Source organism: Anomaloglossus baeobatrachus, chromosome 9, assembly GCF_048569485.1.
Source record: "Anomaloglossus baeobatrachus isolate aAnoBae1 chromosome 9, aAnoBae1.hap1, whole genome shotgun sequence".
NCBI classification, from domain to species: Eukaryota; Metazoa; Chordata; class Amphibia; order Anura; family Aromobatidae; genus Anomaloglossus; species Anomaloglossus baeobatrachus.
In genome coordinates this window covers 149,207,511-149,234,309 of record NC_134361.1, presented here as the reverse complement: position 1 = coordinate 149,234,309, position 26,799 = coordinate 149,207,511, and the positions used below count along the sequence as shown (strand labels likewise).

General features: G+C 44.1%; 1 protein-coding gene across 1 annotated transcript in view; it reads left to right on the top strand.

Moving 5' to 3' along the window:
* The window catches only part of LOC142250581 (serine protease 23-like), a 36,109-nt gene extending 10,132 nt beyond the window's left edge, over positions 1–25,977 (top strand). Inside the window, exon 2 of the mRNA XM_075322764.1 lies at positions 24,816–25,977. Coding sequence (XP_075178879.1) covers positions 24,829–25,875 — 1,047 coding nt within the window. The 5' untranslated portion in view covers positions 24,816–24,828 and the 3' untranslated portion in view covers positions 25,876–25,977. The remainder of the gene's footprint in view (positions 1–24,815) is intronic.
* Positions 25,978–26,799: the final 822 nt, after the last annotated feature.

Here is a 26,799-nt window from a genome sequence, read left to right as displayed (position 1 = left end):
TTTTACAAAAATTTGGGTGATGAAGATAAAATCATTTACTGTAATTTTTACCATTAAAATATTGTTTTAGTCCCAGATTTTACATTTGCCCAAGGAAAATAATTAAAAATGACCCCATAATTTGTTACACAATTTCTCCTCAATGTGGCATTACCCCACATGTGGATGTACAGTTCTGTATGGTCTCATACAAAGGGCGTGGAAGGGAAGGAGTGCCATTTGACAGATTTTCCTAGAATAGGGAAGTGAAGAAGAGTATTTAGATTGCAGAGTGCAGGATTTCACCATATCTCTTTTGGGAGAAGCCATGTCATTGTGATTTTAGTTGAAGCTTTTATTAATAGCATTTTGGGGCACATGACATTTTGGATTACCGTATTTTTCGGATTATAAGACGCACTTTTCCTCCCAAACATTTGGGAGGAAAGCGAGGGGTACATCTTATAATTAGAATGTAGCTTACCAGGGTGGTGGAGAGGGGTCACAAGGGGCCGGGGGAATGCTGCGGCGGCTGTGCAGGGTCTGTGGTGGCTGAGCTGGTACGGGGTCTGCGGAGGCTGGTGCTCGGGCGGCTGTGCAGAGTCAGCAGCTGCAGCGTTTTTGCGGGGTCTTCGCGTGGTCTCCAAGGGCTGGTGCTGGGTCTGCTGTGTGGGGTCTTCGGTAGCTTTACTGGCGCTGCGGGTTGGGCAGTGAGGGCTTCAAATAATGCCGCCCAGGGTCGGCGCGTGCGCATTTGGAGCTCTCGGCTCAAGCTCTCATCTGTTCAGGCGCCGCCTCCGACCCATTGATCCCCTACAGTGAACTTCAGGAAAATGGCACCCTGAGGTGGCACTTGCCCAGATGAGATCTCAGCTTGCCATTGAGCCTAGAGCTCAATCTGCGCCAACTCCGGGTGCCATTTCTTTGAAGCCTTCACAGTCTGCAGCAGCCACAGCCCGAGCCACAGAACGGCAGCACCAGCCCCAGCCTCTGCTTCAGCCCGAGCCCAAGCACAGCAGCATCAGCCTCCACCACAGCTCGAGCCCAAATCTCCACCGCAGCCCCAGTCTCCGCCGCACACCCAGTTTCCATCAGAGCCCCAGCCTCCGCCGCTGCACCAGCACAGCCTCCTCCACCATCGCTATTGCCCCCTCTGGTAAGACACCACACATTACAAGATGGATCCTTTTTTTTTACCTTTTATTGATTTGAGTTTGGGTGCGTCTTGTAACCCAGTGCTTCTTCTAAAATGAAAAATACGGTATTTTTTTAAAGCTCCATCCTCGTTTTTCCTATGGTCCAAGATTGGAAAACTTAAAACTAAATGACAAATCTTCTCCTATACTTTGCAATGTTAAACACGTAGAGCACACTGTAAACTAATGCCGCCCGTGTGCTGTACTTGCTTTTCATGGACCCATAGACTTGTATTGACCCTTGTCATCCAGTGCTGCTAGAAAAAAAACGGACATGTGAATAGCATCATAGATTATAATGGTTATTTTGCTATATGCGTGAAAAACACAGATACAACACATACATACAACACGGACGTCTGAATAGGTCCTTGTGACCTTTGGATAAATCAATAGCAGTTCAATAATTGCATTTATTGTTTGCGCTCTGCCTACTGTACAATAGAAGTGACTACATGTAAATACTCCCTTATTTTTTTTAAGGAAAAAAAGTTTTTTTGTGGAGGTGTGCCGCCCCCACGTCAGCAGTCAGGCTGCTCGTATCCGAATCTGCAGTGGCTCTAGGGATTTCCGGACCCGGGGGTTGCGCGTACACTCAAATAGGGGACGTATATGTACGGGGATTGCTGTAAATACTTCGTCTCACCACCCACGGTGTGTGGCAAGATGTGGTACCACCGCTGCCGTTGGGGAGCACCCGGGGGCGATGGGATAGCAGCTGGATGTTAACCCCTCCGTGGGTAGGAATGGTTGCCCCGGGGCTCAATGTCCAGAACACGGGGAGTGATGTAGGCCGGAGGTGGCGCGCCGGGCTGGACTGGGGAGTGTTGGTGTACTCACTGTGGAATGATTGCACACAAGTCCGTTGGTAAACCAAGTTGTCAGTGGCCAGCTGCCGCGTCCAGGTGTACTCGGGTCCCACACCCGGCTGGTGTACCAATGTCCCTTCCTCCGGCACTCTGTAATTTTCCTCACTTTTGGACGACTCCGTCTGGAACAGGGAAGTCTACTCCTGGTATATTCTGGTTGGGAGACGTGCCCGCGAAAACTGACCCTTGGGATTTCAGGGGGTGTTTGCAGATAACCTATCCCCCGCGGTGGGCAGCTGTTTCGCTCTATCTGGGCTAACACTTCTGGAGCTAGGCCTGCAACCTGCTCCCGGCCTGGTAAATTAGAGAATGGGCTTGCAACCGTCTTCTAACTAGGGTCCAGGTACCCCGCCTGTGCACGGTTTCGAGACCAGATCTCCGCTGTCGGTACCGGCGGGCTCCAACCCTGTCCCGGTCCACTCTGGATCTCCCGCGACTGTATTCCCGTCGCCTTTGGACACGGTCCACTGCTTGCCACCTAGCTAGTAGACCAGGGCCACTACCCTGTCTACTCTCCACTTGGCTCAGCTTTTCTCTGACAGTCTGTCACTGTCACTCCTCTCAACTTGACCTCCAACTTCAAACTTTTAAATGAATCTACTGTGTTCCTGCCCCCAGATCCTCAAGACCCCTAGGTGAGCGCTCCCAATCTGCCTGGTCCTGCCCACTGGTGTGTCCTTCTTACCCTGAGGGGGGTGGCTAGGATTTTGTGGCTGATGGGACCTTGTGAGGGAAGGTGTTATGTGGGGTGTTGTGTACTTCTGTGACCACCTGGTGGCGCCAGGGCGTCACAGCATCATATTTTGAGAGCTATAGTTTTTTATATTTTTCTGCTGACATGTCATGTGAGGGCTTGTTTTTTGTATGATGCGCTGACATTTTCTTTGGTAACATTTTGGTATATAACTTTTTTGATCACACTCTATTCTGATGTTTGCTGTGAAGAATATATTTTTAGATGCCATTCACCATGCAGTAAAAGTTGTACGTCTGTTTCATTCTTCGGGCCAGTATGATTACAGTGATATCAAATTTAATGTTTTGTTTTTTTACATTTTGCTGATTTTCCATAATGAAAACAATTTTATACAAAAAAAGGTTTGCATCCCCATATTCTTTGAGCTATAGCATTTTTATTTTTACACTGACTGGGCTAAATAAGGGCTTTTTTATGGGACAAGATGGCGTTTTCATACTGTAGATGCTATTGTCATCTACGACTTTTAGATTGCGTTTTGCTCCACTTTTTGTTCAACTGTATAATGAAGAAACAGTTTTTGCAAAAAAAAAATTTCTACGGTATTTACTGTAGGGGTTAAATAATGTGACAGTTCTACAGGCTGGGACATTCTGGACATGTCAATACTAAATATGTATACTATTTTTATTTTTCCATAAATATGCATATGTATTGGTGTAATATTTTTTCACAATTTTTTTCCGTTCATTAATTTGTGGAGGGCAGAGGGGGTTATATTTTTACAATTATTTATACTTCGTCCCTCTAAGGTACTTTAATTTCTTTGATCCCAATTTTATTACATTGCAGCACAAATGCATTGCAATGCATTACACCTGTCATTTTCACAATGACAGACCACCTGTTAGACCCACCTTCTGGCTGGATATAATGGGCTGCTATAGCTGACTGAGGTCATAGGTCACTTGTGGTTGCTATGACTACCATTGGCTCCTTGTGGTTAGTGAATTAGAGAGAAGAGCCCCTCTAAATGCTGCAATCGCTATTGATATTCGTTATTTGTCAAGTTAAATAGCCTAGGCTATTGCAGCAGGAGCTCAGCTATCAATTACAGTACTTTCAGCAAGTGTACAAGGACAGCTCCTGTGCCTGCATATACCACAAAAAGTACAAGTACATCCATTTGTGGAAAGGGTTTAAAGAAGCTGTAGGACTCAAGAAAAATTGCCGCCTATGGTTTTGTATTATAATATATATTTTATAATTATAAATTCTTCTATTGGAGCCTATTAAAGAGGTTGTCCAGGCTTGGGACAGAAGTCTGCAGTCATGATTCTTTGTATAATACACAACTAACTAGTGGGCGCTGCCTCGCTCAATAAAAGTGTATGGTCAGGTTCTGACCGAGGGTATGCATATCGCATAGCTGATCGCCGTTTCTGGCACAGACACCAATTACGGTAACCTTCGCCGTGCACAGTGCCTGGGAGGATTCACAATTCTGCAGTCACTTGCAGATTTTTCATTCTAGATCGGACAACGTCTTTAAGGCCCCCATACACATTCTATTATCAGACGAATGTTTGTGGAACAGCCCTTTCTCTCCACAAGAATACTCGTCTTGGCTAAGTATATCAATGTTCTCTATGAAAGCCACCGCCAGAGTCCTCTAACAGACACATATATCTCAGAGGGGAAAAAAAGGACTGGCTATGTATATCCCACATGCTGGTTCCTTTTTTCCCTCTACATCATATGTCAAGGAAGAGTTGTGAGATCCCATACACATAAGACTGTTAATATAAGCCTATACAAAGAGTGAGTCAAAAATCCACCAAGGTTGAATGCAAAGTATAATTTATTAGACACATATTATATAATACAACAACAAATGGGTGCTCAGAGAGAAATCCAAGAAAAGGGGGACATCATAAAACAGGGCACACATACATCAATAGGGTGGGTATAAAGTGCACATGCAAATAGCAGCAACAAGGTATAGCAGCAGGATATAATATATACTGTGATAAAAAGTATTACCAGCCCACCGCTGAGAGTAAAGTGCACAAAAGAGGTAGAAATCAGCCGAAGAGCAAAAAATGCATCATGTGGCTGGAAGCTTACCCATAATTCCCTATGTGTCCTACGATATGAGTCTCTCCAAGACCCCTACGCGCGTTTCGCGTGGGCTTCTTCCGGGGGTCGTGTAGTTGGTGTGTTTAGTGGAGTTTAAATAGTCCCAGTACGACAGGTCCATCCATACCGCCATTAAAGAATTAGCGCATGCGCAGTCCGCACATACGCGGCGGGCGGAAGCCGCGTCAGCCATCCAGCAACGGAACTGAGAAGGGGAAATCCCCTGTGACGTCAATAACAGTCCGTGGCTATAGAAAGGCGTCAGCAGCATCCGTCCGCCAATCACGGGCCGCGCAAGCGCATTCCAACAGGTGGGTTTGGCTATTACGCAAACGCCATCTAGGAGGGGGGAAAGATCCGACCAAAGTGGACGTTGCAAGGCGCCATGTCAAGAAGGTCAACGTCACGTCATATAATGCACAGAATATATTAACACCTGGTGGCAAAACACAGCGGGCCTTCCAAGAATACACATATATAACAGCAAAACTAAGACATTTACATATTCGGTGTAAGTTAGAGAAAGGTTTTCCACTGTGAGATGGCTTTAATGGGGGACCGGATAATGGGAACAAGGATCAAAAAGGTCGGCACCATGAAAACGCACTAAAAACAAATAAAAACACACAGATTAAAATGGAGAAAAGGATATAAATATATATGCATACATGCACACATACGCATACATGCACACATACGCATACATGCACACATACGCATACATGCACACATACGCATGCACACATATATACACATGAAAAACACACCTATAGTATGAAGAGAAGGCACAATTATATCTACAATAGGGAATAAATATGTCAAAAGAGGGGGGGGGGGTTGTTTACATAGGAACCAGAAGATCAGGAGGCTCGTTTGGGACGGGGACAGAAGCAGGAATGGATCACCACGGAGCATATACATATGTCCGTATATGCACACATACACACACATATGTACACATGTATACACATGCGCAACTCATTAAGGACACTAGGCACCCTACATTGAATATACTACAAAAATGATGAAAAAGTAAGCTTCTCATTTAAGCCATTAGGTGCCATTGAACCCACAGTGACAATCCATCTGCATTCTAACTGCGCCAAACGGCGCTGTATATCACCTCCCCGAATCCCACAATGCAAACGGTCAATCCCCCTGATTTTGAGGAATTTGGGGTTGCAATCATGAAATTTATGGAAGTGCCTTGGTAAGGTTTTCAACAAGGTGACGTCTTCTGCGTCACGGGCTGCAAGAATATCGCGGACGTGTTCGCGTGTACGAACACGTAATTCGCGAGAGGTTAAACCAATATAAATCAGATCACATGTACATGTAGCATAGTAAATCACGCAAGATGTTCGACATGATATGTAGTTTGTAATTTTATACTCCTGTGACCGATCAGCTGATAAAAATGTGGTAGCTCTAACAATATTTTTGCAGCCCAGGCAGTCCCCACATGGGTAACATCCCCATCTTTGTTTGCCAACCTCAAAAATGCCTGGTTGTTTAACAACATAATGACTCCTCACTAAAAGATCCTTCAAGTTCTTTCCCCTCCGTGCTGTCATCAATGGGGTATCTGGGAGGGAATCAGAGAGGGAGGGCTCGGTTTTTAGAACCGACCAGTGTCTGGACAGAATACTCCTCATGTTATCCCATTGATGATTCAGTGTAGAAATGAACCTAATACCACCAGCATCATTTTTGCGTTTAAGATTGGGGTTAAGTAAGTCACTACGGTGACAATGCTTGGCCCGCATATATCCTTGCTTAATGGTCCTTTTACTGTAACCTCGTTCCAAAAAGCGTGATCTCAAATCAGAAGCCTGTCTTTTGAAATTAGAGTCGGAGGAGCAGATGCGACGCATTCTAAGAAATTGTCCTATTGGGATCGCACGGATGGTTGATCTGGTATGGGCCGATGACGCATGAAGAAAAGAGTTGACCGACGTATCTTTGCAAAACACGTCCGTCTGGATTGATCCATTATCCTGTACATGAAATTTAATGTCCAAAAACTCAATAGAGAGGGGGTCAAACTTGTATGTTAATCTAATGTTAAACCTGTTGTTATTTAGACCCAACATAAATTCATGTAATTCAGGGATCGTGCCTTGCCAGATAAAGAACAAATCGTCAATATAACGAAACCATCCAGATACATGGGAGACGGCATGGGCGCCATCCTGGAAGATCTCACGTTCCCAGTATCCTAAAAAAAGATTTGCAAAAGAAGGCGCGCACGCCGCCCCCATTGCGGTCCCCCTTCGTTGTAAGTAATATCTATCGCGGAACGTAAAAAAATTGTGAGTCAAAATGAACTCTAAAAGTTCCAGGATAAGATCACAGAGAGCCACATCAATATTACTCATCCTAAGGAAAAAAGCGGCAACTGCTATGCCGTCCGTATGACCAATGATCGTATATAACGACTCCACATCTGCCGTTACCAAAAGTGCACAAGGATCAAGGTGTAGCCCATCCACCCGCCTCAGGACGTCGGTGATGTCTCTGACATAGGAGGGGATCGTCTCAACAAGAGGTTTCAAGTAATAATCAATGAATTTACATAGTGGATCGCATAACCCTCCTATGCCAGAGACAATCGGACGCCCCGGGGGGTTGAGGCGATCCTTGTGCACCTTTGGCAATAGATAGAAAGTAGGGACAGACTGGAATTTAGTAGTCAGCCCATCAAACACTTTTTTTGTAATTATACCAGAGTCAAACGCTGCCTCCAAAATTACCCTAAGCTCCTCAGCAAAAGACTCAAGGGGACAAGATGGTAGTAAAGAGTACGTGTCTTTTTGACGCAATTGTTTTAGTGCCTCTTTTTCATACTTATCAGTCGGCCAGATGACGACATTTCCCCCCTTGTCCGCTGGTTTAATGACAATGTCTTCCATAGACTGAAGTTCGCGTAAAGCGCGTCTCTGCAAGGGTGTAAGATTATCCTTTTTGGATTTCATATCTAATTTCTTTAAATCCTCAGTTACCAACTTCGTAAAAATGTCAACTTGTGGGCATAAGGACAAGGAGGGAAAAGTCGTACATCTGGGACTGGTATAAGGAAATTTACCTTGAGCACTAGATTCCGACTCATACTCCAGATCCTCTAAAATACGCAAAGCATTTTGCTCCATAGTAGAGTTTAGACCAACATCCTCAGAGGGTCTGGAATGGAGTTTTTTCAGAATCAACTTTCTCGCAAATAAATGGAGGTCCTTTATTGCTGTAAAAAAGTTGAAATTATTACTAGGCACAAACGTCAGACCCAGACTCAATACATCATGTTGTATTTTAGATATTTGAACTGTAGATAAATTAATCACCTCGAGTCTATTCTGCTTTGGTTCATTAGGGGGAGGTGTGATCATACGTTTATTTCTAGAGTGACTCCTTGTGGTGGATGAGATGCTTCCAACGGGCTTAGTCCCCGGTCCAGACTGCTTGGAGTTCTTAGGCCTAACCACCGGATCATCATCAATAGATGAAATAGATGTATGTGATTCTGAACGATTAATGGATGGGCCACGCACTCTAGGGCGGGAGCGTCTACACTTATAGACCTGCTTCTTCTGAAAGTCACTTAAATCCCGTTGATATTTTTTGGATTTGGCCGTCACAATTTCTTTCTCCCATTTTTGAAATTCCAAGTCCAAATCCCCCTTAATTTTAGATATGCCCTCAGGGGTCAAGTCTTTATTCATATCATCCTGTACACCCTCAATCTCTTGATCAATCTCCCTCAAGGTATTCTCATTACATTTGATGAGTAATTTCATAAAACCTACTGAACATTTAGCTGCCACATCCTCCCATTCATCCTTGATCTCCTGATCATGAATCTCAAAAGAGGGGAAAATTTGGACACGTAGGCCCCTAGGAATTAATCCCCTAGAAATATACCGTTCCAAAAATGACTTATTCCACCATGTACGAGTTCTTCTGCTCATTAGGTTCTTATATTTAACAGAGAGATGACCATTATCCCTTTCTCCTGAAGTTAAAACCACACTTGGATCTTCCCCGAACACACCATTTAGTTGAGTCAGCCACGCTTTTTCGCGTGCCCGATAGTCCATATGTTCAGATAGAAGAGCTGTGAAAACACAGAGAACTAAATATGTTAACAACATCTGAACTGACAGAGGAGGAGATGGAGTGGAGGGTCACAGAAAGTCTGGGCCCAACATACACCTCTAAACAACACCAAGGACAATAAAATGGTGATAGGTAGTGACTCAGGAACAACTATAAGCCTATACAAAGAGTGAGTCAAAAATCCACCAAGGTTGAATGCAAAGTATAATTTATTAGACACATATTATATAATACAACAACAAATGGGTGCTCAGAGAGAAATCCAAGAAAAGGGGGACATCATAAAACAGGGCACACATACATCAATAGGGTGGGTATAAAGTGCACATGCAAATAGCAGCAACAAGGTATAGCAGCAGGATATAATATATACTGTGATAAAAAGTATTACCAGCCCACCGCTGAGAGTAAAGTGCACAAGAGAGGTAGAAATCAGCCGAAGAGCAAAAAATGCATCATGTGGCTGGAAGCTTACCCATAATTCCCTATGTGTCCTACGATATGAGTAGGACACAAGGGGTCTTGGAGGGACTCATATCGTAGGACACATAGGGAATTATGGGTAAGCTTCCAGCCACATGATGCATTTTTTGCTCTTCGGCTGATTTCTACCTCTCTTGTGCACTTTACTCTCAGCGGTGGGCTGGTAATACTTTTTATCACAGTATATATTATATCCTGCTGCTATACCTTGTTGCTGCTATTTGCATGTGCACTTTATACCCACCCTATTGATGTATGTGTGCCCTGTTTTATGATGTCCCCCTTTTCTTGGATTTCTCTCTGAGCACCCATTTGTTGTTGTATTATATAATATGTGTCTAATAAATTATACTTTGCATTCAACCTTGGTGGATTTTTGACTCACTCTTTGTATAGGCTTATAGTTGTTCCTGAGTCACTACCTATCACCATTTTATTGTCCTTGGTGTTGTTTAGAGGTGTATGTTGGGCCCAGACTTTCTGTGACCCTCCACTCCATCTCCTCCTCTGTCAGTTCAGATGTTGTTAACACATAAGACTGTTAATAGCCTGACATTTTCAGCAGGTTTTGCCAACTTAAATCTGTATAGTAGACTTTAAGAGCACAAAGATGGAAGCCACTGTTAGGCCTCAGCCTTTGTTTAGTGTGAGAAAGAACAAGGTACTGGGTAATAGGGACATTTAGATTCAGGAGACAAGTAACAGTAACCTTCTCTATAAGACCCAGTTGGAGACTGCTGTCCTCTTTATACTTACACTCTTAGGGGTATTTTGCACGCTGCCACATCGCTAGCTGATTGTAGCGCCGAGCGCGATAGTCCCCGCCCCCATCGCACATGCGATATCTTGTGATAGCTGCCGTAGCGAACATTATCGCTACGGCAGCTTAACACGCACTTACCTGCCCTGCGACGTCGCTCTGGCCAGCGACCCGCCTCCTTCCTAAGGGGGTGGGTTGTGCGGCGTCACAGCGACGTCACACGGCATGCGGCTAATAGAAGCGGAGGGGCGGAGATGAGCGGGACGTAAACATCCCGCCCACCTCCTTCCTTCCTCATTGCAGGCGGGACGCAGGTAAGGAGATGTTCCTCGCTCCTGCGGCTTCACACACCGCGATGTGTGCTGCCACAGGAACGAGGAACAACATCGTACCTGTTGCTGCAGCGAAATTATGGAAATGACCGACACTACACAGATCACCGATTTTCGACGCTTTTGCGATCGTTTATCAGTGCATCTAGGCTTTACACGTTACAACGTCGTTACTGGCGCCGGATGTGCGTCACTTTGTCGCAACGTGAGAAGTACCCCTTAAACTATGTTCACACGTTGCGCTTTTGCTGAACTTTAGCTGCGTTTTTTCATGAGTTTTATGCAAATTAAAAGCTTTTTCCAGTATTAGCAAAAGCTCTGAGATTCCAGAAATCCCTTGCACACACACTTGTTTTTATTTCCTGACTGAAATGGAAAACCGTTGTGTTTTTGTAAGCAGCAGCATGACAATCCTTTCACCGGTTTTTCTGCGTTTTTTGCGGAGAATAAAACGAACTTTATTTAAACATACTGCAGATAAATGACACAAAAAACACAGTTAAAAAAGCAGCAAAAATTTGCTTTTTGGAGCAGCTTTTTTACTGTCAAGAGGAGCAGGTTTTGTAGGCTGCAAAAAAAACCCGCAGCAAAAAGGCATCATGTGAACATAGCCTTAGGGTACGCTCACATTAGCATATAAAGAAATAGGTCCAATTTTTATTCAGAAAAATAGGATGATTTTGACAACTGTTTTCTTACAGTTAATCCTTGTGCTGTACGTATGTAATGCATTTTTCTTATCAGCAGCCTGTAATTCATTTACAGGACCATTTACAGTGTCATATGCTACAGAATGGCAATGTATCTGTAAAAAAACGAATGCCACTAGGATGGTGCGTGTGGCATCAGATTTTTTTTCTCGCACCCATAAACTTGAATAGGTGGATCTTGTTCAAATTAGGTCGGGGTCAGACGAGCATATGGCATCAGATGAGAAAGCATGGGATGCGATATGCTAATGACCCTCTGCTGCGAGCGTGATCCCAGTGTCATCTACTGTGATCCGATCCATTCCACTCCCATGCGAGAATCAGATCACAGGTGAAGAGAAGAGGGAGAGATTCATTTCTCCATCTTCTCCATTTTCTGTGCTTATTTTGCACAGCACTTTGATGTCATCAGTTAATTGAAGCAAAATCAAGGAAACGGTGGACATTCATTTTAAATAGGTCACTCCCCATGCAAACACATAATTTTTGATCAAGACCATAAATAGGGAGTTTAAATGGCCAACATATCTTACCACCAATATAAAGGAAATAATAATCCAAAAACTGTCTATAAATAACAATAAATTTTATTTAGGAAATAGCAAAAAACAGTTCAGTACATTTAAAATGATCCCATGTGGGGTTACAATTAAGAACACACCAATTACATCATATATTAAACCAGTAAGAAAGGCAAGAAAATTAGCCAAAATAAGCCCTATAAATAGGAAAGCACACCCACACTTGAGCTTAAACACACAGAATATAGCATAGAGGGTTAAAGTCTATAAATATACAAAGTTGGGACGTGGTGTAATTTTATGAAATCAAAACTGAATACCTGAATTGTCTGCATTAAGTCACTAGGTGGCGCTAAAGTAGCGTCAAAACACCCATAATCCATTCAGTGTGACTGTCTGACCCATACCATGCATAACTACAACCTCCATCATCCAGACTTACCCATCATATAAAAGGTGCTCAGCGCAGATGTCGCGGTGCAGCCAACCCCGACGTACGTTTCGATATGATCTACTGCAGGGGGCCCACATGCACCATAGATTTGTATGGGTGCGTGTGATCCGATTTGGGCTGAGAAAAAAAATCCAGATCGGAACTGCCCCACGAAATAGCAGTGGTGTGAGTGGAATGTTATTTTTATCGGATTCCACTTGTCCAGTTTATACACTCGTGTCCAAGAGCCCTGACGTGTCCACTCACAACATACTAAGATTTTTTTCCTCAGGCCTAATACAGCTGAGAAAAAACTCACAGATCAGCACTGCCTCATAGACTACCATTGGTGCGAGTGTAATCCCTTTTTATCGGATTGCACTCGTCCAAGTTATACTCCAGTGTGAGTGAGCCCTTGGGGTTTTTACACATCTGAGTAAAAATATGCCGAGTGCAATCTGACAAAAAAAGGGATTTCCCTCAGACCAATGTTATTCAATGAGGCAGTGCTGATCTGTGATTTTTTTTCCTTAGCTGCTTTAAACCTGTGGAAAATATTGCAGCATGTTGTGATGTATCCTATGAAGAACTATGGAGCAACAGGTCAATAAATATGTAATTACAAATATTTTCAAACATTACAAAAGTTTATTTTTCAAAAAAACTACATAGAAGACAATACAAGATACAATACAAGCTGCCGCCCCACCACCGTGCGGAGCTGCCGCCCCACCACCGTGCGGAGCTGCCGCCCCACCACCGTGCGGAGCTGCCGCCCCACCTACACCCCACCTACTGTCTCCTCCCCATAATCCTATAGAATGTAAGCCCGCAAGGGCAGGGCCCTCTTCCCTCTGTACTAGTCTGTCTACTGTAACTTGTACATGTATTTTGTATGTAACCCCCTTCTCATGTACAGCACCATGGAATCAATGGTGCTCTATAAATAAATAATAATAATACAAGATAAAAACAAAGGAGCTAAAGTGCAAGGTTAGGCAGTAAGTGCGTCATAACACTCTCCCACCACATAGTAAGACAGAGGTAAAAGTGACTAATAGGTAGGATACAAAAATTATTCTAACCCTACTCTATATATCAAACTATAACACGTATATTGTGTAGGTGACCCTATGGTATAAGTTGGCTCCACCATGTGACCACCAGGCCCATGCCATGTAACCAAAAGCCAACATAAGGCTATGTGCACACGTTGCGTTTTTTTCCGCGGAAACGCTGCGTTTTGAACTGCAGCATTATTGCATGCGTTCAGCTTCCCCAGCAAAGTCTATGAGAAAGCCGAAAAATCAATGCACATGCTGCTTTTGTAAACGCAGCGTTTTGGATGCCCAAAATCGCTGCGGAAAAAAAAGCAGCATGTCACTTCTTTTGTGCGTTGTAGCTGCGTTCTCCACTCATTAAAATCAATGATGTGGGTCACAACGCAACCAAAATACACTTGCACTGCATTTTTGTTGCGTTCCGCATGCTTTTTTGATAAGCAAAACGCAGGTCTTTTCAGTCTCTGTCAATGTCGGTCAATTTCTGTCTGTGGATGTCGGTGAATCTCCCTCTGTCTGTCGGTCGGTCGATCTCTTTCTCTGTCAGTTGGTCTGTCTGTCTGTCTGTCTGTCTGTCTCTCTCGGTCTGTATGTCCCTCTCTCTGTCTGTCGGTCAGTCTCTCCCCCTCTCTCATACTCACCGATCCCCGATCACGGGTGCAGCGCTGCACGGCTGTCTCACTGCTCCGGCGGCTTTTCTTCTTTTGAAAATGCCGGACGCTCATTATTCAATCTGGTATTCCCTGCTTTCCCCCCCACCGGCGCCTTTGATTGGTTGCAGTCAGACCTGCCCCCACGCTGAGTGACAGCTGTCTCACTGCAACCAATCACAGCCGCCAGTGGGCGAGTCTATATCGTGCAGTACAGTAAATAAATAATTTTAAAAAAAACGGCGTGCGGTGCCCCCCAATTTTGATACCAGCCAAGGTAAAGCCACACGGGTGAAGGCTGGTATTCTCAGGATGGGGAGCACCACGTTATGGGGAGCCCCCCAGCCTAACAATATAAGCCAGCAGCCGCCTGGAATTGCCGCATCCATTAGATGCGACAGTCCCGGAACTCTACCCGGCTCATCCCGAATTGCCCTGGTGCGGTGGCAATCGAGGTAATAATGAGTTAATGGCAGCAGCCCATAGCTGCCACTAAGTCCTAGGTTAATCATGACAGGCGTCTCCCCGAGATACCTTCCATAATTAACCTGTAAGTGAAAGTAAATAAACACATACACCCGAAAAAATCCTTTATTTGGAATAAAAGACAAAAAAAACCCCTCTTTCACCACTTTATTAAAATCCCCAAATACCCCTCCAGGTCCGGCGTAATCCACACGAGGTCCCGCGACGCATCCAGCTCTGCTACATGAAGCTGACAGGAGTGGCCGTAGAACACTGCCGCTCCACGCAGCAACTGAAGTGAATCGCGCTGTCAGCGGGCACGTCACTGAGGTAATGCTGGTGTGTGTGTGTGTGTGTGTGTGTGGTGAAGATGAGGGCTGTAGTGTCGGGATGTGTGCAGGGATGATGAGGGCTATAGTGTGATGTGTGCGGGGATGTTGAGGGCTATAGTGTCTGGATGTGTGCGGTGATGTAGGCGGTAATGTCGGGATGTGTGCGGTGATGTAGGCGGTAATGTCGGGATGTGTGCGGGGATGTAGGCGGTAATATCGGGATGTGTGCGGGGATGTGTGCGGGGATGTCGACGGTAATGTCGGGATGTGTGCGGGGATGTCGACGGTAATGTCGGGATGTGTGCGGGGATGTCGATGGTAATGTCGAGATGTGCGCGGTGATGTCGGCGGTAATGTCGGGATGTGCGCGGTGATGTAGGCGGTAATGTTGGGATGTGTGCGGTGATGTAGGCGGTAATGTCGGAATGTGTGCGGAACATGTAGGCGGTAATGTCGGGATGTGTGCGGTGAAGATGATCATCAGGACGCCACACACAGACAGAGCCGCGTGATGACAATGAAGTCTGGTGAAGTTCACCCGAGTTCATTCTCATCACGCGACTGTCTGTGTCGGCTCTCAGCCGGCATGTAGCAGAGCTGAATTGCCAAGGGAACGCACTGTCAAAAATGCATCCAAAACACATGCAAAACGCGTGGAAAAAGCATCCAAAATGCAAGCGTTGTGGATGCATTTTATTTTATAAACGCAGTGTCCAGTCTGCCAGAGGGTGCGTTCTTTAAAAGTAACACCATCCACACACATTAGCTGTAGAGTACCAAGTGTAAATCAGAGAAGTAGAACTCAGGCAGAGAATACTCACACTGGAGCGCAAAGTCACTCACCCCTTTTGGTCCTGATCGAGGGGGGAGGGAGAGAGGATGACAACCATGGGCACGTATTTCGCGTAGGGCTTCCTCGGGGGGCCATGTAAGATTGTGTGTCCCTCCATCCTAAGTATGATCCCAGTGATAAGGACGTAATTTAGGTTGATGCAATCTAGTCATGCATCCCTCTTAAACTGTCTGCAGTCCAAATTATGAGTCACTTGTGGTAGCATGCATGACCACACTTTCACACACACCAGAGAGACGTACTCGGATATGAATAGAAAGTAAGACTGATTTATTTCCGGAAGTGTTACAAATATATATAACCTTATTGGCTAGGTGCCAAGAATACGTAACACGTCTCCTATTGGATAAAGTAGAACAGCTTATTCTGTGATATACAATTTACTGTAATGTGCTTGGTTCCTCATTTATATTAAGCAATGTCAGCATGATTCACTGGTCACAAGAATAGCCCAGACTGTCTGTCTGAGTCTTATGCCAAGAGATATGTGGGGTACAGTTCAAACAACATCTTAAATCTTGTTCTTTATGGATATCTCCATGTAACTCCTATATACTCATAATAATGATAATCACATCCCTAACAGTCCCCCCTTTGGAGATAGCCAAAAAGTCTTTCCTTACGTTTCCAGGTCTATTGATCTGTCCTAATGCTGATGGTTACCTCACTCACATACGAGATACCCCATCCCTTGTGGATGAATCTCCCCACCCAACAGACTATGCATAGGAAGCCAGATCCTGATCGTATTCTCTAGACTGTCCTCATGGCTATGTTCCGCTGGCCCACGTTATTCAGGAAGGGGGAACGTGGCAGTAGTCCTTTAATTGGCTAATATTTATCAGGGTTGGGTTCACTCAGAGTCTCATGCCCCTCAGTCCTCAGGCGGTAATGGTGGGACATCAAAGGTGGGATGTAGAGTCGTCTTCCAGTCCACATGCTTAGATATCATCATCCTGGCACAAAGTATCGGGTAGAAGAGGGAAGACAGCCATCTCCTGGTCTCAGGCAGGTCCGACATCTCTTTGTAGTGGAATGCATGGATCTTCGTCCGAAAGAAAAAGAGTGAGAGAAGAGAGAGAGAGAAAGATTGAGAAGAGAGGAAGAGAGAGAAAGATTTGAGGTAAGAGAGGAAGAGAGAGAGAAAAAGAGAGAGAAAAAGAGGAGTGAGAGAAAGAGAAAAGAAAAGAAATCTAGCTCTGGCTGGATCTGGAGGAGAAAACTCAAAAACGTGTATTAGGCACATGTTTAAACAAACAACAAGCTTAGTTGAAGTATCTGGGGGTACTTCTAAACAGGATTTCATAGGGTCTCAACCTAGTGATCCCTGCTGGGGTGTGTCTGACACTGAACAATGCAAGCGAAGACTCTCATGCCCTTGCCTTCTACACTGCCCCATCCTCCCAACCTTCCCTCTATTCTGTGGCTGGTATGGGGTGTGTAGAGTCAGTTCTGTGTCTAAGGCCTGCCATATCTCTTTGGCTGGCAGTGAAAGCAGGTCACTAGCCACTTTCTATGGTCTCCGGGAGCCCACAGCTGCACCCTATCTCAGTCCTCTTCTTCTTCTGGGACTTGCTCTTGTAGGGTCAGGACAACGTTTTCTCAAGACTTTCCATCCTTCCTTTCTTCTTCACATCTGGGTCATTCGAAAAGCACAGATTGACTGACTGTTTCTATCGTAAGTGGTCTTGGGGCTTCTTTGGATGTTCTGTCAGTGAGGGCACTTCTTACTGCTTCCCTTGACTCCTCCAATGTAGGCCTCAACCCTGCTCACCGCGACTCTGTCTGGCAATAGCAAGGCTTCCATCCGTTCTTCTATGGCCTCATGGCGGCGTACAGTTCCATTGGCAGTGATCAAGTCTCTTGCCCTCCACAGAGTAGATGCTGGCTGCCATCTTGCAGGCTTCAGCGAGAGCACATACATCTGCTTCTTCACAGACAGGCATGCGGGTAGCGACTGCTCTATCAGCACAGCGTCTTCTGCTACCAGCACCATACCCATGTGGAACCGTCTTCTTGATGCACATCTTGATCCATCCGCAAAGATGTTAAGTCAAGGTCCAAAGGTGTATCTGTCACGGTATCGAATCCAGAGTTTCAGCTATGCCAGAGTCGACTACCTCTTCCACCAAGGTGTCAAAGGTGGGACACTCCCCCCTTGGAAGAGGGAGAAGTTCAGCAGGATTAAGGACCCCACACCGAGAGATGGTGACTTTGTCAGGGAGCAGTGATGTCATACGGGCACTGATCTTCAACTGGTGCTTTAGGTAGGTGTTCAATCTGGCTGAGTAGTGTTCAAAGGACTGCTATCTTCCTCCATTGCAAACATGTAGAATGACTTCTGGGCTGGAGATGACATGATTATACTCTTCAGGTGACTGTAACTGTAACTCAGGTGACTGTGACTGTAGCTCAGATGACTGACTGTAACTCAGGTGTTACCAGCTGTAGTTGTTTGCATATGGGCTCTCGGAGACCTGATACAAAGGACTATACCCAGGTTTGTAAGAAAGGGCAATGGGTGTAACTTTGGGGTCAGGAGAACATTGAAATTCTAAAAACTAAAATCCCCTAAAATCCCGGGGAAAGAGAAAAGACTACATCTACACAACTAGGAAAAAGCAGTGGATCTACTCTACCTCTCCTGTGCTGACCCTGTAACTCGGGGCCCTGCACTCTCCCTCATCCCGACGGTAGACCTGATGGTGGTCAGGGTCGAGCCTCCAGCGTATCCCTCTCTCCTGTCAGACCCTGTAAACTAAGACACAAAGGATTACTGGGTGCTGCCAACGAAAAACTCTAATATATGTCAACTCCTGATGATCAATGTCCCCTTGGGACCACATGAACCTCCACCCTCTCTATCAGGGAACTCTTGTGCAAGATATCAGGCAGGATAACATACAAGTGAAAATATCTCAAAACCAGGCTAAGTAACAACTGCCATAGGCAGAAAAATATTCACTGTCCACCAGGGACTAATAGTGAGCAGTCTATATGGTCTACTAAATTGTACAACATCCAGCAAAAAACAAACATGCAAAAGTGAAGGGAAAAGGTTTCCACAGGACTATCAGCAATAACCTCTGCTAAGGTTCATTAGTGGGAAAAACTGCATATATGACCAAAAATGGAGTGTGTGTGCTCCAGGTCCCTGTCTCCCCCCTCTGCAGTCCCTGCTATGTCAGCAATAAACAGAGCAGGGACTTTGGCTGCTAAAACAAAAATGGGGAACTGGGTGGCGGCTGGACTAAAATGGCGTCTAAAGATGAACTATGTAGTGTCTGAGTTAAAACGTCCACTAAAGAGAATTACCGATAAGAAACAGCCGCTAAAAGAGGAAGTAGGTGTTGGCCAAAAATGGCGTCTGAAGAGTCCTGGGAGGGAGTGAAAAGAAAGATGTCATGTATTGTGACATCTACATTCAGGAGGTATTCAATCTGTCACCGGGAATATGGATTATATAGGGACCCCTGGGCTGACCCTGTAACTAGGGACCCTGTACTCGCCCTCATCTCGACGGTAGACCTGATGGTGGTCAGGGCCGAGCCTCCAGCGTATCCCTATCTCCTGTCAGCCCCTGCAATAACTATCCCCATACCATACCCCACCCAGGGCTGAGTGACAGAAAGAAATCTACATTCAGAACAGGAAATAATGGGGTGGGCTTACGTGGACACAAGTCCACCCTATATATCAGCTTATATTTCTTATTTTCACAGACAGGTAAAATACACATAGTGTAGTTGCTAGATTCAGAATTACTCATCAATTCACATCTAGAATTCTCCATTTCAACATACGTGTGTCATTTACAACTAAACTTCACCGAATTTCATTCACAGGACTGAAATGGAAACTAACACTTCCCTGTTTTTTTTTTTTCTTTTCTTTCTGTTCAACTCTCCTACGGTGTTTCACACCAAAAACTGCGTACATTATACATAAAACATCTTCCAGTGTCACTTGGGTGATAAGGTACACGAATCCCCAGCTTTAATCTGGGTGAAAACATCTTTCAGGGAAAACTATATATGAGATATTATGTCAGAGAGAGAATTCACGATATACATTCACCTCCATGAGAACGGTCTATCGACTACTCAATAATTCACACGTCACTCATAGGTGTATATATCTCAGTGTTCCTTCACAAGGACTGCAGCCTCTTGAGGCTTCCATGTCACATATTTAGGGCGTTCTTGTCTGGGACTATCGGAATAATGGTGCGATGCCATGTGTGGCCTGACGTCCTCAAATAGGACAGCACCTGTGGTTTACCTCTACTAGGGACAGTGTTGGTGGTGGGGTGGATCATTGTTAAATCATTGTCATCTTCCTGACACCCCTCGGTGTCTTCTGCTGCTCCAGCAACAAATAGGCCAGTGGCCTTGGGACTTAAGATGGCCGGAAAAGGGAACTAGGTGCGGCCCAACCTGAAATGACGTCTGGGCAGGCTAGGGAGGGCGTTTGGTGGGCAGGGGGACAAACTACACAAGTCCAACCCTCTGAGGATGACATATAGGGTGGTGGGCATTGCTTTCTAATGGGCTTGGCCACTTCCTGAGGAGCCATTTTCTGAGCTGGTGCAATATAGAAATATCTACTATGCCAATTTTCTATCATCTTTTGACGTTCTATACCATGCCTCAGCATCCATAAGGAGATCTTTATCTTTCAAGATCCCTCGCTTATTTAACAAAACTTGACAGGTGTGGACTGATTAGACCCCATGCTTCAAGGGTATACAACCCAAAACTAACACGTCAATCTGGATGTCTGCTATGCCGTAATCCACTTCCTCTTCTGGACCAGCGATTTTACACATCCACAGTATACACAGCATTTCTATCTCAGTCCACAGACCAGGTTGTCCTACCAGGAAGGTGTGTCACGTGGGTGATAAAAACCAAATTCACCCTCACTATCTCTTACTTCATGTACTAGTAACCTCTGTTCACACTATATACACCTTATTCTAACGGTCCATCCAGAACATCAATAATACTGTTTAAAACCAAAGTCACGGGATTCTGCCAATGTTCCTCCTACCTAGGATCGCGGAGAACATCAAATACAGTCAGGGTCTCACCATGACACTGTACCGGCCAAAACCAATCCCCCTATCGCCTCCTCTCTGTGGAAGACGCACTAGGATACAGTCAGGGTCTCTTACCGTAACTCTGTACCTAGCCTTCAGTCTTTATCAATTACTGACTATCAACCGGACACGTTACACCACACCCGTGTATACTCTATATACTCAGACAGCATACTTCAAAGTACATCTTCGGAGTTTTTTTTTTCTTCACTCAAAGACAGCTCTCACTACATTACGTGACACTTCCTCTTTTTGCATAAACCAGTATATACGAACAAAGCACACAGAACTTCACGGTTCTCGTAACCAGCAAGTACTCCACCTGCTGCAAATAGACAGACATCTCAACAGGTAGACACAGGTCAACACAATGACATAACAATAAGGACACTATATACACCATCCAGGTGGCTGATCTCACCTGCAGATATAACCATATATATTCATATATGCAGCGTATATAACAACTTCCTCATTTTCCCTTGCCTTTAAGTCAGAGAAAAATAAAACATAGAACTTCTGCTTTTCTCCTAGAGCAGACAAAAACCACATTACATTTCATGTGATTTACAATTTATACAGACAGCTTAAGGTGAACCTGACCACCTTGGTGTGAGATCTCTTAGGACGGCTTATCTCATGCGAGATGGCGGTCATTAGGTGTCTAGACTGGGACAGCCCAACCCCCCCTTCGAAATGCAAGTACACGCATGAGGTTTGCAAGGTGAGATCATACAAATTTTCTCACCTGCGTTTGGAGTGTGCACCTCCACCTCTCGCGTAATTGCCTTCCGACTGAAGGTGTCAGCACGGCTGTCCGCCATCCAGAGCTCCGTCCTAAGGTTCGTTGGGCGCCAACTGATAAGGACGTAATTTAGGTTGATGCAATCTAGTCATGCATCCCTCTTAAACTGTCTGCAGTCCAAATTATGAGTCACTTGTGGTAGCATGCATGACCACACTTTCACACACACCAGAGAGACGTACTCGGATATGAATAGAAAGTAAGACTGATTTATTTCCGGAAGTGTTACAAATATATATAACCTTATTGGCTAGGTGCCAAGAATACGTAACACGTCTCCTATTGGATAAAGTAGAACAGCTTATTCTGTGATATACAATTTACTGTAATGTGCTTGGTTCCTCATTTATATTAAGCAATGTCAGCATTATTCACTTGTCACAAGAATAGCCCAGACTGTCTGTCTGAGTCTTATGCCAAGAGATATGTGGGGTACAGTTCAAACAACATCTTAAATCTTGTTCTTTATGGATATCTCCATGTAACTCCTATATACTCATAATAATGATAATCACATCCCTAACACCAGCAGGTGTTCAAACTGAGCACGTTAATTAGCGCATGCGCACCCACACACTGCGGTCCCACGCTGTCTCTTTCCAGCAATCACTGCACCACGGACTAGCAGTGGTGTGAGTGGAATGTGATTTTTTTTTTTTTTTTTTTATCACATTCCACTCGTCCAGTTTATACACTCGTGTCCATTCACAACATGCTGAAAATTTTCCTCAGGCCGAATACAGCTGAGAAAAAAAAAATCACAGATCAGCACTGCCTCACTGAGTAACATTGGTAGGAATGTAATGTCTTTTATTGGATTTCACTCGTCAGAGTATACTCCAGTGAGAGTGAGCCCTTGGGGTTCTTACACATCTGAGTATAAATACGCCAAGTGCAATCTGACAAAAATAAGGGATTTCCCTCAGACCAATGTTATTCAATGAGGCAGTGCTGATCTGTGATTTTTTTTTTTCCTCAGCTGCGTTAGGCTAGTGGAAAATATTGCAGCGTGTTGTGAATGGACACGTAAAACTCCTGAGACTCGCCAATGCAAGTCTATGGGTGCAAGGAAAAAAACAGACAGCACACAGACCATCTGTATAGTATAGCAGTAGAAGAAAACACCAGCTCACCCACTTGGGAGTTCCATAAGAATCTGACCGGTGCACGGACATCAGCAGGAGCCACTGAAGTGTGAATATGAAGAAAGGAAATTCCAGCATCCAGGTTCCAGATTATTTTAAAAAACTAATTTCTTTATTCCAAAATGATTTAAAAGGTCATTCCATATGTATAAAAACAAGTGGCAATTTTCAAACAGGTACGCGTTTCAGAGGATCACCTCCTTAGTCTGAGACTGTCTCAGACTAAGGAGGTGATCCTCCGAAACGCATACCTGTTTGAAAATTGCCACTTGTTTTTATACATATGGAATGACCTTTTAAATCATTTTGTAATAAAGAAATTCGTTTTTTAAAATAATCTGGAGCCTGGATGCTGGAATTTCCTTTCTTCATAAGCACACAGACCATCTGTATGCCGGACGTTTTTTTATGAGCACATCACCATTCTGTGTCATAATACAAAACACAAAGTTATGAAAGATATATAGTTATATATCTAATATATAAAGGTGTGTGTGTGTGTGTGTGTGTGTGTGTGTGTTTGTGTGTGTGTGTGTGTGTGTGTGTCCGGGTTTGGCATCTGCACCGTCGCAGCTACAGCCACAAAATTTTGCACACTCACAAGTCTGGACCCCGAGAGCGTCATAGGCTATGTTGTGAGGCAAAATTTTAACCCTGCGCGTTCCAATTTACCAATCAATTTTGCCCCTATCTACATAATGGGGAAAAAGTGAAACGAAAAGTGTATCCGCACCGTCGCATTTACAATCACGAAATTTTGCACAGACACCTCATGTGACCCAGGGAACGTTGTAGACTATGTTTTGACAGTAAAATTTAACCCTGCGCTTTACAGTTAGTCTCCAAAAAACATGCCTCCATTAAAGTAAATTGAGCCTGGAACTACAGGTTATTAGTAGGAGCTGTGAGTGGTTGCTATAGGAACAAAAGACATTCATAGTATAAGAAGCTTATATGTGAGGTAATAAGATGTCGGTGGGGAGACGGATAGAGACAGACAGGGAAAGAGACAGACAGAGACAGACGGTGAAAGAGACAGATACAGACGGGGAAAGAGACAGACAGAGACAGACGGGGAAAGAGTCAGACGGGGAAAGAGACAGACGGGGAAAGAGACAGACGGGGAAAGAGACAGACGGGGAAAGAGACAGACGGGGAAAGAGACAGACGGGGAAAGAGACAGACGGGGAAAGAGGCAGACGGGGAAAGAGGCAGACGGGGAAAGAGGCAGACGGGGAAAGAGGCAGACGGGGAAAGAGGCAGACGGGGAAAGAGGCAGACGGGGAAAGAGGCAGACGGGGAAAGAGACTGAGAAATAGAGACAGACGGGGAAAGAGACAGACCTGGGAAAGAGACAGACCTAGAAAAAGACAGATGGGGAAAGAAACAGAGAGATAGAGACAGACAAAAAAAGAGACAGACAGAGACAGGCAGACGGGGAAAGAGACAGACGGAGCACATTACTTGGCCAATTTAGTTAAATCTGTGTGGAATATCTGTGGTGTTGAAATATATGTTGTGAAATGCTTCTATTAGCTTAGTTTTTGCCTTTTAATAATTACATTTCTATGTATTTGTTTTGTGGTTTTTGTGTGCAGAATACATTTTTGTTAATGCATTCTATTTTGTTAACAACAATTAACCCGGCAGTTATTAACCCGGGAGAAGCTGGGTAGGATAGCTAGTATATATATATTATATATTATATATGTATGTATAGTTAATCAAAAATCACAAAAAGGCATACAATATTACCTAGAACAGATGCAAAACCTACGTTTTTCAAACCCCCAATGTTTAATTCATCGTTTTTTTGTAGTAACGTTATTTTTGCTATTAACGGGGCTTTCTATAAACAAAAATATGTGCCCAAAAGCTAGTAAATTTCTAAAACAGCAAACACAGATAGTTCTCATGATCCAGAGGTCCAACTTGTCTACACACTGAACGAGGTCGAACTTTTGAGCTTCATTGATGTTTATATTTGGCTGATTGATGGGAGTCCGGGTCTCGGTCCACTCTAATCTGATAGTGTTAATCTATTACAAAATGTACTCTGCTGATTATGGGCAACAAGGACAATTTCTCAGTGTTGGCCCATGTGGACCTTTTGTCTTAATAATGTTATATATACTATACTGTTATATGAAACTAATTTTTTCCTTCTTTTTCAGTAACATTAATACGATGACTGGTGGAGACTTCTTAAATTTAATTGTGTATCTGGTTTACATCTCACTCACTGCTTCTGATCTCCGAATCATTGAGTTTGTGCCTCAACAGACATTGACTTTAACTCCATCTCAATTTACCGCCAGTGGTATTACGGAGCTTTCTACAGTCTGCACAGAGCAGTGCCTCCGGCATGAGTCTCAGCCTGAAACCGTAGCTGATCATCACCTTGACTATGAGACTGCATATTTAAATGGCAGCCGCACACTGACAACAGTAACAGTAAGAATACCTCAGAGTAATGGAAAGCCCAAAAAGCAGAAGAATGTCAAATTCATGCGGGGTCGAAGGCAAATCTATGGACCAGATATCCGCTTTTCCATCAGAGGTCAGCGCTTTCTTACAGATTTCCCTTTTGCGGCTGCTGTTCGGTTATCCACGGGTTGCACAGGTGTGTTGGTAACTGAACGTCATGTTTTAACAGCTGCCCACTGTATTCATGATGGTCATGATTATGTTCAAGGAGCACGTAAGCTGCGAGTTGGTTTCCTAAGGCCAGGAGCCCACCCCACTCTGCGCTGGGTACGTGTTAAAAGAACACGGATACCTCGAGGATGGATTGGAGCCCCAGCAGAACTAAGTATGGATTATGACTATGCATTGCTGGAGCTACGCCGGGCACAATCACAACCTCATATGCACCTTGCTGCCTCTCCACCACTGGAGAGCTTGGCTGGAAGAAGAGTGCACTTTTCAGGCTTCGACAGTGACCGACCAGGAGAGCTGGTTTATCGGTCATGCAGAGTGCAGCAGCAAACTATACATTTGCTATACCAGCACTGTGATGCACGCCCCGGTGCCAGTGGTTCAGGCGTTTATGGACGAATGCGTCATGGTGGCCGCTGGGAGAGGAAAGTTATTGGGGTTTTCTCAGGACACCAGTGGGTTGAAGTGTCCGGAGAGCCTAAAGAATATAATGTTGCAGTCAGACTGACCCCTCCTAAATATGCACAGATTTGCTATTGGATAAGTGGAGCAAATTCAAGTTGTCTCTATGTGTGATTAGGGCTTTATTATGTCAGTATCTAAATGCAAGTAAAATATATCTTTGTACCGTGTTAGCCAGTAGAGATAAAAAAATTGTTTAAAAGAACAGAGAGTCCTCAGTGGTTGATACCTTTTAATGGCTAACTGAAAAGATGGTAATAATTGCAAGCTTTCGAGACTACTCAGGTCTCTTCATCAGGCATGGTATAACACAAAATCTGAAGAGTCACGTATTTATACACAACAGGACTTAGAATAGTGCAGTAAAAAAAAAAAAAAAAAAAAAAAAAAAAAAAAAAAAAGAACAAGTTATATGAAACAGAACTATCTCTATGGCAGGGGGACAAGCTGTTCTAGCCATAAATACTGCTGCAGTTCAGTGTGAAAGTTTTATTGTCCTTTGATAAGGGTCTGGTCCAGGGCTGTGACCAGACCCTTATCAAAGGACAATAAAACTTTCACACTGAACTGCAGCAGTATTTATGGCTAGAACAGCTTGTCCCCCTGCCATAGAGATAGTTCTGTTTCATATAACTTGTTCTTTTTTTTTTTTTTTTTTTTTTTTTTTTTTTTTTTTTACTGCACTATTCTAAGTCCTGTTGTGTATAAATACGTGACTCTTCAGATTTTGTGTTATACCATGCCTGATGAAGAGACCTGAGTAGTCTCGAAAGCTTGCAATTATTACCATCTTTTCAGTTAGCCATTAAAAGGTATCAACCACTGAGGACTCTCTGTTCTTTTAAACAGTATCTAAATGAACTTTCATAAAAAAGTAATGATAGTTTTACTTAGAATCTCAAGACATATAAACCATGAGTATAAGCTAAAAATGATAGCAAAGCTTGAAATTAATTAAGATATTTTCTATAAAAAATACATTTCAGTAATATTCAAGCAAAAATTAAATTCCTTCTGCCTTAAGCTGGTGTCACACAT